We start from the raw sequence: 14,530 nt of genomic DNA, 5'->3' as shown, positions 1-14,530 counted from the left end.
AAACGACGACAAGACGGAACTGCTGAACGTCGGATCACAGGCCTGCCTTAATAAACTCGACCCCAGATACCATTCCTTCATTATTGACGGCAACAATATAAAAGTCTCATAAGAAGTCAAAACTTTGGGCGTATATCTAGACTCTACACTCTCCCTCAAAAAACTAATTAATGCTACCATCTCTTCCACTGCATACACCAACAAACTCATCAATGCCTGCAAACCCATCTTATCTACAAACAGCTGCCTCACACTGGCCAGGGCCCTCATATTATCTAAACTGGACTATTGCAACACCCTTTTCCTCAGCTCAACGACCCATAACCTGAACAGACTACAGATACTCCAAAACAACGCCCTTCGATGCACCCTGAATCTCCTGCGCAAGGCCCACATCTCCGCTGCCAGGAAAGAATATCACTGGCTCCCCATTCGTGATAATGCCTTTTCCTGACAGCCCCACGCTATATAGCAGACAAATTTACGAGACAGAACTCCACTAGACCCACCAGATCCCCTTACCTACACCAACTCACCATCCCAAGATTCAATCTAAAATCTGAAGGGGGAGCTAGCTTCCCTGTCCTAGCAGCTAAAGCCTGGAATCCTTTACCGATGACCATCAGAGCAGACACTTAGTTCTGGTCTTTCCGATCCAAGGTAAAGTATCTACTCACATCCCAGCAATAGACTGTCAGCGACACCTAGCACGACATCTGTCTTACCTGCTCCTTATGCCGCCTGTGTTTCAATAGATGTGACGCATGTATTCTGTAACTAACTTTTGCCTCAACAAGGACCAACATGTAACCCGGTCCCTCATACGATCTGTTGTATTGTTTCTTCGGCCTTCACATTGTATGTGCAACCTTCTGTAACTAATGTTGATCCTAATTATAAAGCGCCCAGTTACTCCAGGGTTCGGCAGCGCTATACAAATAAACAAACTAAACTAAACTTTCAACACTATGCTTAGCACTTATAAATGTATCATTAAAGGACACATCCTCTATCATAAAGCACTGTTTTAAGTGCCGGCTTTAGTGATAACGGCCATCCATTATCCACACTCCACAAATGTACTTAACGCTATTAGCAACCCGGCCATTGTAACACGTATGCCTGATTTACTTTAACGAAAAATACAAAGATGACGCTGTTAATAGGAAAAGGTTGGTAGTCCTTTCACTGTTTCAAACTGTGCCGCGTTCCATCAGGTAAGTGTAGTGGGTAGATGGCAGTGGCGAGGTAAGTGAGGGATTTGGCAGTTAGAGCGAGTGGGGTTGTAGAGGACTGGTGGAGAGGTATCGTTAAGTGAGTTGTGGGCAGAAACTGGTGGGGTGGAGAACGTGGATGGGAGAAGTGGTCGAAAAAAAAGAAAATGGTGGCATGGGGGTTGCGGGCACTGGAAGCTGGAAAGGAAAGTGTGCTTATATTAACAGTGCAAGCCTTCTCTACTAGCCTCCCGATTGGCCGGGGAACTCCCATGAGTGCTAATTATGAATTGTATAAGGTTCAATATTTATTGCCAGTTGTTAAATGTGAACACTAACAAGCAGGCATATGTTTTAGCCTTGTGCACCTGTTCAAGGCTGTTTCAATATTGCTATTTCAAAATAAGCATGTTGCATAGATTCATCAATCTACTGGAAATAAATACTGATCCTAAACTTCTCATGATCACAAAGATGGCGTCCTTGAACGATAAAGTGGGCAGGACATGCATTGACTAGGATTTCCTCTCTCATTTACTTAAAATAACAGTACCACTTGCATTAGCCTATCTGAGCTCAAGTATGGAAAGAATGCCCATCCAGCCAAACGAAAGTGGAAACTTGGGTCCCACTGGACTATCCCTATGGGAGATAATCGTGCTATATCCTTGACTTAAATGTTTGACATGGTTCACCTGCATTGGCTGCCTTACGAATCAACCAGTGACCCAAAACAAAATGTGCTAGGCAAGGGAATGAGGGTGAAAGGGGCCTTGCAACAGGGATGGCTCTCAACAGTCAGCAGGTGTGCTGTGCGTGGATCTATGTGATAACTGCGCCGCCTGTCAACTCACATTGTGGCTCAGCAAACAGGTTATTTTTCCTGCATCCCCCGGCCCGCATTCTCCTATCCACTCCCCCCTCTACTTGCCTTTACAGCGGCACACTTCTGTGTGTGCCACCGACTCCCCGCTATCCCTGCACCGGCGGTTCCTTACACGTGCGTGGGTCGGAGCTGACGCTGCAGGGTCCTTTATGTTTTTGTTTTACTTTCGTGTCCACCGCTTACCACAATGGTAAGTGGGGGACACCCCTGCAACCCCTGCTCCGCTTGGTCGCAGTAATGGGAGTTGGATTTTTTTAAAATGCCAACTGCGCAGTAAATGCGCAGTCTGCATTTTCCAGTCACAGTAATGGTACTATGTAATATAATAAGAACAAATTACTTCGATTTTTTCTGATATATTAGTCCTTACTCCCACAGATTGCTCATTTTAGATACTTGTCTTCCATGGCCAGCTTCCATCAAAAACATTTTGAGCCATTTTGCATTGCCCGCTCGACTCCAGTGGGTGCCCATGTCCGCTGACATGTCAGAAGCAGTATATATCGAGGGACTGAAAACCAATGACCTGGGTTTTACTGGCACTCAACAGCTCAACAGAACATTAAGCGGTGAACAAGCTCTCCAACATGAGGGGTATAATAGGAGAACAATGAGAAATCTGTGAGGGAAGGTCTAATCCATCAGAAAGAACATTACCGAAGGTGTGCAATGTGTTTTTGAATGGATTTGCTCCTCACACAGATTCCTGATCTTGGATAGATACCCATAGCAGTACAAAACGTTGGGGGAGAGGTGATAGGGAGAACCAACACCCACCAAGACGAGAAAATTGGGTAGCACAGCCCATCTAAACAGGAATCCTGACCAGACATGGAATCCAGCAGTAGCACTTGGCAGCTGTGTGAAAGAAGCTCACATAGCTGCCTAACCGATATCCAAAACTGGGACATACCACTGCAGTGGAGACGTGGCCGCCAGGCCTCTGGTTAAGTGAGTCTGGAGATCTGCAAGCACATCCTTTGCAGCCAGATCTTAGCAGCCTAAAATGCAGAAGACAAACCACATTGACAAAGTATGCTTGGTATTGGCTCTGCCTGCATGAGCACCATGAGAAACCTTTAAAACTCCCCCCCACCCCCCACCCCCAGCCCACAACCCCCTCACCCGACCATCCTACACTTTAGGAACGACCTGAAGATCATACTCTGCAACAAACATTTCACCAATCCCTGATTGCCCCAACTCTCCGTCTCCCCTCGATTTCGGCTCTGATTCCTCGATTAATCCCAGCTCTGCTGTTACCCCTCACCCTTACTTGTAACCTTCTGGGTGAATCCCCTATGTGTGGCTCTCTGTGGCCTCCCAGTTAGGCTTGCACTTCATAAATCCCTCACACATCCCTGCTGACTTCCCCAGTGTTTACCCGTGGCTGCTTTGACACATTTGTGACTAGGCGAGTCAAATTGATTGGGGGGATCCCTGTTGCTTAGTTGTATGCTGATTCCTCTCTTACAGGAGTAGAGGTATCTTCCTGATACAGGTGCCTAAGGTCAGCCAGCCTCAACCCCTCTAGCCTGTCTCCTCATCGGGTACAAACAACTTCCTGATAGTACGCAAATATCTTAAGTGTTTGCTTAAGATGTACTGATGGCCTTGCCTGTCCAGTGTTATCAACGCTACATATCTTGCGACTTGTTTATTACCTCTTCGACCTGAACCCACCAGCATGCTAATGGGACTGTAGGAAGAGCTACAATTTAAGACATTGATCGCTATCTCTATGCTATCCCTTTTCTAATGAGCTCTGAATGTGCCGATGGGGATAGGAGCACTATATTAAAACCTTTACTAAGTTTTAAAATGTGTTCTGAGAATTCCTGAACAATGGCTTCGATTTTCAGTGTTTATGAATTCTGTGAATATAACACATTGGGGAGCTATGGCTGAACTTAATGAATATACCACATTCGAGAACTATGGTTGCAAGAAATACATTTTTCCATCTGTATCTGTGATTTGAAGTCATCACTGCTTCCATGTAGCCTGATTGTAAGGACATTAGAAAATTAATGGATTTTTAAGACCATTTGAAAAAGGAATGTGTAATGTATAAATTACATGGATGGTAGTAAACCGCAAATTCATGGTTTGAAAATGATATGGCTTTTTCTCTTTAGTATGCAGACTCTGACAGTGGAGATGACTCTGACAAGCGCTCTTGTGAGGAAAGTTGGCGCCTTATTTCCTCCCTTCGGGAGAAGCTACCAGCAAACAAAGTCCAGACCATCGTCAAGAAGTGTGGACTTCCAAGCAGTGGCAAGAAACGTGAGCCCATCCGAGTCTACCAGATACCTCAGCGCCGTCGCATCAGTAAGGATCCCAAATGGGTGACCATGGCTGACCTGAAGATGCAAGCAGTGAAAGAAATCTGCTATGAGGTGGCCCTGAATGACTTTAAGCACACCAAACAGGAGATTGAGGCGATGTCCATTGTTAAAATGAAGGAGCTGTGCCGCATGTATGGCAAGAAAGACCCTAATGAAAAGGAGACCTGGCGGGCAGTGGCAAGGGATGTTTGGGACACTGTGGGGGTCGGGGAGGACAGAGGAGAGGATGGTGAAGCAAAGAGCAAAACGGGTGTCCACGATCTGCGGGCACATATTGACAAATTGACTGATATCCTACAAGAAGTGAAACTGCAGAACAACATGAAAGATGAAGAGATAAAGTCTCTAAGGGACCGTATGATGAAAATGGAGAGGGTCATTCCCGTTCCCCAGGTAAAAATGAGTGCTTAGGTGAACCTGCTCTCTGAATGTTCCTCCTGTCCATTTACAATGACTGTATTCTTTCAGACATCCTCCTTTTCGTAGCATTTATTTTATAGTCTCTTTTGCCAAGTGGGGGACGTGGAATTAGCTTTTCTGACTTAAGTTACTTAACTAAGAACATTTGTCCTGTAAAATCATATATATATGCAAACAGTATTACAAAGCGTTTACGTGGATGCATTTCTATGTTAGAATCTTGCCTTAGACATGCATTGGTAGCTCTGCACCATATTCTCAGTGAAGTGTACCTCTGTAATCCTTTCTACAGTTAAAGCCTTTTCTATGTTTTTGATGTCAGAAATAGCCCACACCAATGGGCAGGAAGTCGCATTCATTCATACTGGTTTCAGTTATTTCTGAACTATACCTTCCTCCCCCAGATTCAGCAGCTCCACACGCAGGCTGGATCCGGCAATGTTAACAGCGTCCATGAGACATAGTTGTGACTCAAAAACCAGCTCCCTCGTGGCATCATAGGTGTTGCTGGCATCATAAGTGGCGCAGCAGGTACATGGAACAGCTCATGCCCCCCTGCTATATTTCCTTTACTCCTACGTCCCTTCCCCTTTCCTCCATACTGTATGGGTGTCCCTTGCTAGGGACAAGAAACCTTTTTCCCCTGAAGAAATTGTCTTGCCCTTTAAATTTAGATGCATGTGGGGACGCGGCTCTGGGAGCATGTTCTCCGCTGAAGACTTTCTTTTCTCTGCAATTGTCAGAGCTAATACTATGTCCTCAGATGCCACACTCCTCCCTGGCGCATATCGACGACGGCGGGTTTCAGTAGGTGTCCAGCCTGCGAGGGTTCCTTTCCCCACGCGCTCTGCCTCCAGTGCCTTGGCCCGACCACGGTTGGGACGGCTGTTCTGTGTGCGACACATTGACCCCACAAGTTATGAAGAATCATTTGGCCAGGTGGAGGGAGTGGTTCGAAAGATCACCTCCAGAGGACATCTTGACATTTGTGAGGAGGAAGACGAGGCCCAACGTAGGTGCCCTGATCTCCTTCCCAGGGAAACGCCCAAGTGGGAGGGGCCTTCCAGGTCCTAGGACCAGCAAATGGACTGAGGCTCCTAGAGCTACCGGCCAACAGGCTGAGATGTCGCAAGATCCTCCTAGTCCCATCGCTGAGGCGCCACAAGGTTTTGGTACCGGGGACCTCCCAGAGGGGCTTTGCTCTAACAGCGAACCAGGGAGTGCCTATACACAGCAGTTGCAACACCGGTGTCATGGCTAAGGGCACTCCGCATCACAGGTCTCTACCTGAGTGGCAAGGAAGATCTGAGCCTTCGCTTTTAAGCGTGCATGCAGAGACTGGGCTCAGCTCATCCGGCAGCAGGCATGTGGCATGGGGCATGACAAAATGGCTGCCAGGCAAGATGGCGGCTCACCCGAAGCCACCTCCTTCTGGAGAGCAGGCATGGGAACGCACGTTTAGATGGAACTGGACGCTGCCAGATACTTGGTCCATGTCATACCGACCACATCGGCACAGGGGCGGTACGCAGCACCCAACTTGGTGCGACAAGGACCGGCAATACCTCAGCAGCCACAGGGTCTGGCTTCTACGCCCACAAGGCCTTCACCTGCATGCGAGGAAAGGTTCTTTGAAAAGTTCCTTACCCTCATGAAATCACTGCAGATGGGCACCATCCTCAAGGGTGGGGTGGGATCCATCAAGGACATGCTCCCTCCGGTACCACCTCAGGCTCCGATCATGGTACAGACCCCGGTTCCAGTTCAGCCCTTCGTTCCCATGCGCACATCCGTCACGGTGGCTCCTCCACCGGCGCAGTCTCTGCCACTGCCAGTCAGCACGCCACAGCTGCCTGCTCTCCTCTGACTGCTCCCGACCTGCAGGACACAGCGGGTGATGAGGACGAGGTCAGGATACTTCCACGTCAGCTAAGGCTTTCACGAGAGGCTGGCGGGTGTGGCAGAATGCCTGGGGATCCCACAGCCATAAATTGAACAACCTGAGGCAGGGTGCCTGTCTGTGGTGCTGGCCATCTGCCCTGCCACAAGAACTGGCATCCCTCTACTAAAGGATGTAGAAGGGATGGGTGTAGCCGCATTCCATGCAGCCTACCAATAAACGCCTTGATGCCAAGTATATGCAGGCGCAGGGGGACTCGCTCATGCTGTTGGTACACCCCCAACCGTATTCCTCTGTTATAGCTTTGGCCTCCCTTTATTCCAAACTGCAGTCTTCATCTGCCCCCACATCAGCACTCCTAGGCAAGGAGGAAAAGCGGTTGGAGTCCCACGGCAAAAAGATTTACTGTAATGCCGCGCTCCAACTGCGCCAGACTGACGCAATGTTGGCAGCAGTGACTCAAAAGCTTTGGTCTGTGATTGCGGACTTCCTCCCGGAGCTTCCCGCTCATAGTCGGACACAATTCAGGGCAGGGTTGGCAGAGGCGAAAATAGTTGCCCAGGATGTCGTGGAGTCCACAGTCGCTCACGTTGACACCGCGGGTAGAGTCATCTGTGTCACCACCGACATGAGGAGGATAGCTTGGCTCAAAGTGACCAAGTTTAACCCCAGTGTGCAGGAGGACATTCTAGACCTGCCATTTGAGGGGGGAGGGGGACTTGTTTCACTCAAATACGGACAAGGAACTTGGCAAAAAGAAAAATAGCTTGCGAACGGCTAAGTCCTTATCAATCCTGACAAAATCTGCCCCCAGGGCCTATAGCCAAAGTCACCCACGCTCTGACAGTGCTCCTACTTTAGGTGGCTTCAGGAGCTTTCAGGTATCGACACGCTAGACAGCATGACGGGTCTCCTATCCAGCACCGGCACAAGCAGCACAAAACCTCTCACAAGGGGGGTTTCCAGTCCCCCTCCCAAGCACCAGCCTCAGAGGCTAAACAACGGTGACAAATGCCATCCAGATCATCAAGTCTCCGGTGGGGGGCAGGCTTGCCCTTCACATCCATTCCTGGAGGGGAAAGGTTCGCAGACACATGGATCCTCTCTGTAGTTTCCACAGGCTTCAGTCTGCCAATCCCACCCTTTTCTCTTTCCTCCCCTCAACTCCCACAGATTGGGACGGCAACTCTTTTGGCAGAAATCCGCTCACTCATTGCGAGTCAGGCGGTGGAGGAGGTTACAGCTTCACAGCGAGGCATGTGCTTCTATTCCCGGATATTCGCCATTTAGAAAAAAAAAAGTCTCGCCTTAGAGCTGTTCTAGACCTATCTTCCTTGAACCTTTCCCTACCCCTTCAAAAGTTCAAGATGGTTACTCCAGCGCTCATTGCAGAGACACTGTGTGGGGAGACTGGATGTGCTCCCTGGATCTGAAGGATGCTTACCTACACGTCCCAATTTGGGAGCCCCATCATTCCTTCCTGAGGTTCAGGATCATGGGCTTTCATTTTCAATACAAGGTCCTCCCGTTTGGCCTCAATTCTGCTCAGAGATTGTCTTTATAAGGTTAATGAACTCGGTAGCAGCTCTGCTCAAGGCAGAGGGCTACCACCTTTATCCATACCTCGACGACTGGCTAGTCCGAGCAGAGTCACCCGAGGCTGTACAGCGCACAGCTTCAGCGCTTATGCACATGCTATTCGATTTGGGGTTCTCTATCATCCTCAAGAAGTCGCAGTTACTCCCCACTTAGTCCTTAACATTCCTGCGGCTAATTTGGGATACAAGGGCGGAGAGGATCTTTTCCTCGGCAGACAGACATTTTCTCAGCAGTCTAGTGACCTCCGCATGGTGGTACCAGCACTTACTTGGAATTATGACGGCTTGTCTCCAGGCTGTGCCACACACAAGACTCAAAATGAGGAGGCTGCAGCTGCATTTGTCAGCCTCTTGGAATAAGCAGATGGGCTCCCAGGCAGCTCTAATCAGCATACCACAGCACCTACACCAGGACCTGGAGTGGTGGGGTGCAGAGACCAACCTGTTGGCTGGCCGACTGTTCAGGCAGCCTTCTCCGGAGCTTACTATTACCACAGATTCTTCCCTAGAGTGATGGAGGGGCTACACTGGACAACCACAGTGTCCATGGAGTATGGTCGCGACAGGAACAGCTGGAACACATCAACTGGCTCTCGATGATGGCCATCTGGCTGGCCCTAAAAGCGTTCCTCTCCATTGTCAACAGCCCGTCTGTCTGCATCCAGACAGACAGCACCACTTGCATGTATTACATCAACAAGCAGGGACGTACCAGGTCCCCTCCGCACTGCCGGCTGTCCATCGACATTTGGGAGTGGGCACTGTCGAACAACATTCACTCACCAGCAGTCCACTTGCCGGGGGAGTCCAAAGATGGAGGCGGACAGGCTCCGCATGCTGAGGATCGACAACTAAGAGTGGCAGTTGAACAAAGCGTTCCTGGCTCTTCGACAGGTGGGGGTCACCCTCAGGTAGCCTCATTTGCCACCATGAACAATAGGAGGTGCCCTCAGTTTGCTTCCTGGCTGGGGCAAGGTAGGTGATCTCTGGGGGACGCGTTACAGTTCCTGTGGCAAGGCATGAATGCGTATGCGTTTCTCCCCACTCCTCTGATTCACAGGGTCATCTGCAGGGTCAGGAAGTCACAGAGCCTTCAACTCATGCTGATAGCACCATGGTGGCAGGCAAGAACTTGGTTCTCGGAGCTCCTCAGGCCGTGGGACCGACCTCCAGTACACTTCTCGCTGGGTCCAGTCCAGTTACTCTCCCAGCAGGGGTGCACAGGGGTTCACCGCGCTGTGCAGAAGTTAGCCCTGCCAGTTTGGTTCCTTAACAGGTCACCCTGAAGCATCTACACTTGGCGCAGGACAACTTGACTATCATACAAGAGGCAAGAAGAGACTCCACCAGGAGTCAGTACAAAAGCAAGTGGACCAGGTTCTGCCACTGGGTCAAGACAAACAAGATTGATACACTGACATGCTCACTGGACGATGTGTTACCGGCTGTATGATCAGAGCTGAACAATTGGTTCCATAGATGCAGCATCATTTCTACTTCTTTAAAAAGTGTTGTCAAATAATAAATGTACTCATTCATCAGTTGAGGGCATGCTGTTAACAGATATTTGATGGTTTCAGACTGTCTATAGGTTTTATTCACTATTGGTATTTTTTTTCCATTTCATCATTAACTTTCTGGTTGGACACAGATTAATTCGGAATCTTAGATAGATTGCTCTATACTTGGGTGATGGAAATTTAACCAGGTAAGATTCAGATGTTACTAGTTTCTTCAAGACATAAGGGTTTTCTTTAAAGGTAATGTATTTAAGACCCGTCTCTCGCGTAGTGATCCAATCCCATTTCCAAAGTTTGTTTGGCATGGGTCGAATTGTCAATTAATAATTCAGGTAAGATGTCTGCACGTACGCTTACGTCCCGTCCCCTTTCCTCCATACTGCATGGGCGTCCCTTCCAAGGGACGGGAGACGGAACCTTTTTCACCAGAAAAAACCTTCTTCCCCTTTAAATTTAGAGGCATGCAGAGGTACGGCCCTGGGAGCATGCGCTGCCCTGACTCCGGCGCCACAGCTCAGTCCCCTTTTCTGCGTCGACGGGAACGGGCCGAATTCACCAGCGCTCCTGGGTTTGGCTTTGGCCATGAAATTCCACATGCAGATACTTCTTCTCTTTGTCTTTTTTGTCTGTCTTTCAGGTTCTCGGTCATCGGGCGTCGCACTCCTCCCCAGTGCATGTCGACTTCCACAGGGTTCAGCAGGTGTCCATCCTGCAACGGGCTCTTCCCAACTTCAGACCCCCACGCCCTCTACCTACCATGCCATGGCCCAGACCACGGTTGGCAAGCTTGTATGGCGTGCAACGCCCTGTCATCGAAATCGCTGAAGAACAGACTAGCCTGGTGGAAGGAGCTCTTCCAGAAGTCTCCTCCAGAGGACCTCAAGAACTTTGTGAAACATCGAGCCAGGCCCAAGGTAGGGCCTCTTTTTTCCATCGCACCCTGCAAGGGAGACTCCTTCCCAAGGACTCGCCCGTGTGGGAGGGACCGCTGAGGTCCTTTTACCAGCACGTGCACTGAGGCTGCTCCAGCTACCGCCCTACCAGCCAGATCCTCCCGTTGTCAGTGCTGAGGGACCGGAAGGTTCTTTACCCGGGTCTCGATGAGACCCGGGTAAAGAACTTTTACCGGAATTATGTCAGAGGGGCCACGCCCTAGTACCGGCAATACTGCAGAGGGGACGCCTAAACGCAGCTCTACTGGCCAACGGGCCGAGGGTATCACACCTACCGGGTCTAGGCTTGAGGAGCAGGGTAGGCCTCGAGATCCACACTCGAGAGTCTTGGAGGAGGCTGGGCCCAGCGAGCTGACCAACACGACGCAGGCACGTAGCAGGCAGCTCGACAATATGACCACCGCGCCAGACATCAGCAACCGTCCGGCGCCTTTCCAGGAGTTCGACGAAGAACGAGGGTCAAGGTGGGACTGGCTTCAACCAGGTACGTGGCCTACAGCCTATCCTTCATTTGCGCAGGACAAGTTCCCTCTGCGTTCTTACGGGCAGGATATGCAGCGGCTACAGCAGCCTCCTGCTACCCCGTCAGTATCCCCTATCACCTCTCCGGCCTGTGAAGAAGGGTTCTTCCAGAGGTTCCTTGGGCTCATGAAGTCACCTCGGATGGGGGTTATTCTCCGGGACTGTTAGGGAGAATTCTCTGTAAAGGCTAATTTCCCAAACCTAGTGAGTCCCCCAGCAGCTTTGCTGGATTTTTGGGGTTTATTTTTTTCTCCTGCAAAGAGTGAGACTCTTTTACTCCCACTCTTAGACATGATTTGAGGTGTTCCTTTGTCTTTCCATGTGTTTTATGGGCTATGGGGTCTCTTACTCCATAGGGTTTCATGTGTTTCTGATGTGGGTTACACAGCACCCTCCGTGCCGTAACACAGGGGGTGTCGTAGCGACCCCCCAACATAGACTCCATACCCTGGGACTGACTACTGTCTCCCAGGGCATGTAAAGTCACCATTGGCTTTACTAGTCCCAAATTATGAATAGAAACCAGTACAAACCATCATATTGTGGACGTACTGGTCGGGGCAATTCGATTGCCCCGGGGTCTGTTGTTCGAGGGGGGGAACGTCTCCGTCCCCCCTGATCGAGTTTTGGCTGGTGGCAGTGGATACTACTTTTTATATTCGACCGCAAATATATCTCTATGGGATTTTCCCATTGTTCGAGGCTACCAACTTTAATTATTTAATTCCTATAGCCTCGAACATACCACCGGTTTATTTATTTAATAATAATTCACCGGTTGGTATTTTTTGCCAGAACTCGATTCTAAAATAGCATTTGTGTTCTCTTCTGTGACTCCAAACCAAGTCCAGCCCTTTGTTCCACTTTTTGGCGGGCTTCTCCACAGAAGCCTCCAAAAGTGGTGCCACTCTGTCTGGGTACCACATGGGGTGTGGGAGGGGGTTTAGGCACCCTGGACTGACGACTCAAGTCGCACTCTTGTGTGATTGGCCCAGGCCGGCTCACCACTTAGCATGTTTGATTGACAGCTAGGCTGAATTAACGGGGGTTTGCTGCATAAAAGCAGGGCTTTGGGGTCTGGAACTTCAGAAGTCGCCACAGGACCTAAGAATCCGAGGAGGGAGAAGCTGAGCCGACCTGCAACGACGACACCACCGATGGAGCCCTGCTGAACCGTCTCACCACTTTTCCCCGACGACAGAGGAGATCTCCAGTCCGGAGAGTCTTCTTCCTTTGACTGGTGGGGATAACCAGTTTTGCCGCCTTTTCACCTTCCTGGAGCATCTCGTGGCCGCCTTGCCCGTGCCAAGCACCCCTGGAACCGGACTACCACGGCTTACCACTACCGCAAATAGAAGGGTAGTACCTTTTAACCGAAGAACTCCGCGGCTGGTTTCTTCCTTGGCAGTGCAACGACCTTCATCTTTCCTCCACGTTGAGACCGTCTCTTCCTCTGGACGAAACACCGACTTGCACCCGCTGCCAGGAACAACTACCCCCGCTGGAGCTTCCTTCCCTCTTACGGTACTGTGTCCCGCCTGGCTTCCCTTGCGACCTTTCCTGACTTTAATTTCATTCTTTGTGTGCAAACTATCTACAAGACTCTTTGGGCATAACCCCACTGTGTGAACCTGGACCCCTTCTGCTTGCTCTCTCCAAGAGTGGGCCTTGCAATTGACTTCCTTGCTCTCCAGTAGAACTCTGCCTATCCTGCCTTACTGTGGTTCTTTAAAAGTATTGAAATTTGTGTGCTTCCATAACTCTGCCTTTTTCCCTCCCTTTTTAATAATTTATTAAAGTGCCATCTTATGTTAAGCGCTCACCTCTGTATGAAAATAAGTGGTGTTTCTCATTAAGACTTGTCTAATAAGTAATTAGGGTTGTATATATATAATAGTGACTGTGTGCTGAATTTACTTACCTCTTTGTGCTAGTGTAATCTACAAGTGTAACTTTAAATAAATAACTATATACTTTTACACCAAAGCTCTGGTCAGTGTTTGCTTGTGCTACTGTATCTCTGTACCTATTGCGTATACTCTATATACTGCCTAACTCTTCTTGAGGGAAGTCTGACTGCTCAGCCACAGCTACCAAATGAATCTGTGTGGTACAGACTGCTACCAAGTGGGTTTACTGCCAAACACCTGTAGTCTTAAATCTTTTGCAGTGGTCCCTAAGGGAACTGCACAGGTTTCTGCCTAACAGGGACGTGTTCCCTACAATGTTACCAGCACCACAGGCTCCTACTCCGGCGCCCCCGGCGCAGCCCCAGCCTCCGGCTCCTCAGCCGATTCCTCAGGCGGTTCCGTACCAGCCTCTGGCTCCGGTCCCTGTACCCCAGCCTCCGGCTCCCACTACTCCTCCACCTACATAGGATCCTCCTGACCCATAGGATACGGATGAGGAGGAGGACCCTGACTCGCCATCCTCGGCCAGGACCTTCCACGAACGTCTTGCGGGGCTGGCAGAATACTTTGGCCTACCTCAACCCGAGGTTGAGCAGCCGGCAGAGGGGGGTCTGGCTGAAGTCCTCATGCGACGCCCCTCTGCCAAAATGGGAATTTCACTGCAGACCGATGTAGTCTCCCTGGCCAAAAAGCGTTGGTTCATGTCCCACTCTGTCCAGCCGGTCAATCGGCGCCTGGACGCCAAATACAGGCAGATGCAGGGGGATACACTCTTGCTATTGGCCCATCCTCAGCCACACTCCTCGGTTATCGCTGCGGCATCACTATACTCCAAGCCTCAGTAGTCCTCTGCATCCTCCTCAACGACGCTGCTATGCAAGGAGGAGAAGATCTTGGAGGCGTACGGGAAGAAGCTGTATTCAAACGCGTCCTTGCACCTTCGTCAGGCCAATGCTGATGCCATGCTGGCTGCCGCTAATCAAAGGTTATGGTGGGAAATTGCAGACTTCTTCCCGGAACTCCCTATGCAGAGCCAATCAGTTTCAATGCGGGTCTGGCTGAGGCCAAGCTGGTGGCGCAGGACCTCATGGAATCCAACCCGGATGTCCAGGAATGCATATTAGATCTGCCGTTCGAGGGGGTGGGGGACCTCTTCCACTCCACCACAGAGGAAAAGAGCTGGACAAAAAGAAAGACTGCTCACAATCAGCCAAGTCTTTATCCATCCTGACAAAGACCACGCCCAAGTCCTGCACCGA

General features: G+C 50.0%; 1 protein-coding gene across 2 annotated transcripts in view; it reads left to right on the top strand.

Annotated features, from left to right (window-relative positions):
• The window catches only part of KIF1C (kinesin family member 1C), a 1,865,342-nt gene that overhangs the window by 1,828,737 nt on the left and 22,075 nt on the right, over nt 1–14,530 (top strand). For both annotated transcript variants that reach the window (XM_069643618.1, XM_069643608.1), the window contains exon 22: nt 4,239–4,841. In XM_069643618.1, coding sequence (XP_069499719.1) covers nt 4,239–4,841 — 603 coding nt within the window. The remainder of the gene's footprint in view (nt 1–4,238; nt 4,842–14,530) is intronic.

Source organism: Ambystoma mexicanum, chromosome 1p (assembly GCF_040938575.1).
Source record: "Ambystoma mexicanum isolate Mex_15411 chromosome 1p, UKY_AmexF1_1, whole genome shotgun sequence".
Classification (NCBI taxonomy): Eukaryota; Metazoa; Chordata; class Amphibia; order Caudata; family Ambystomatidae; genus Ambystoma; species Ambystoma mexicanum.
Note: the sequence above shows the minus strand (reverse complement) of the source record. Positions and strands in the feature narration are given on the sequence as shown.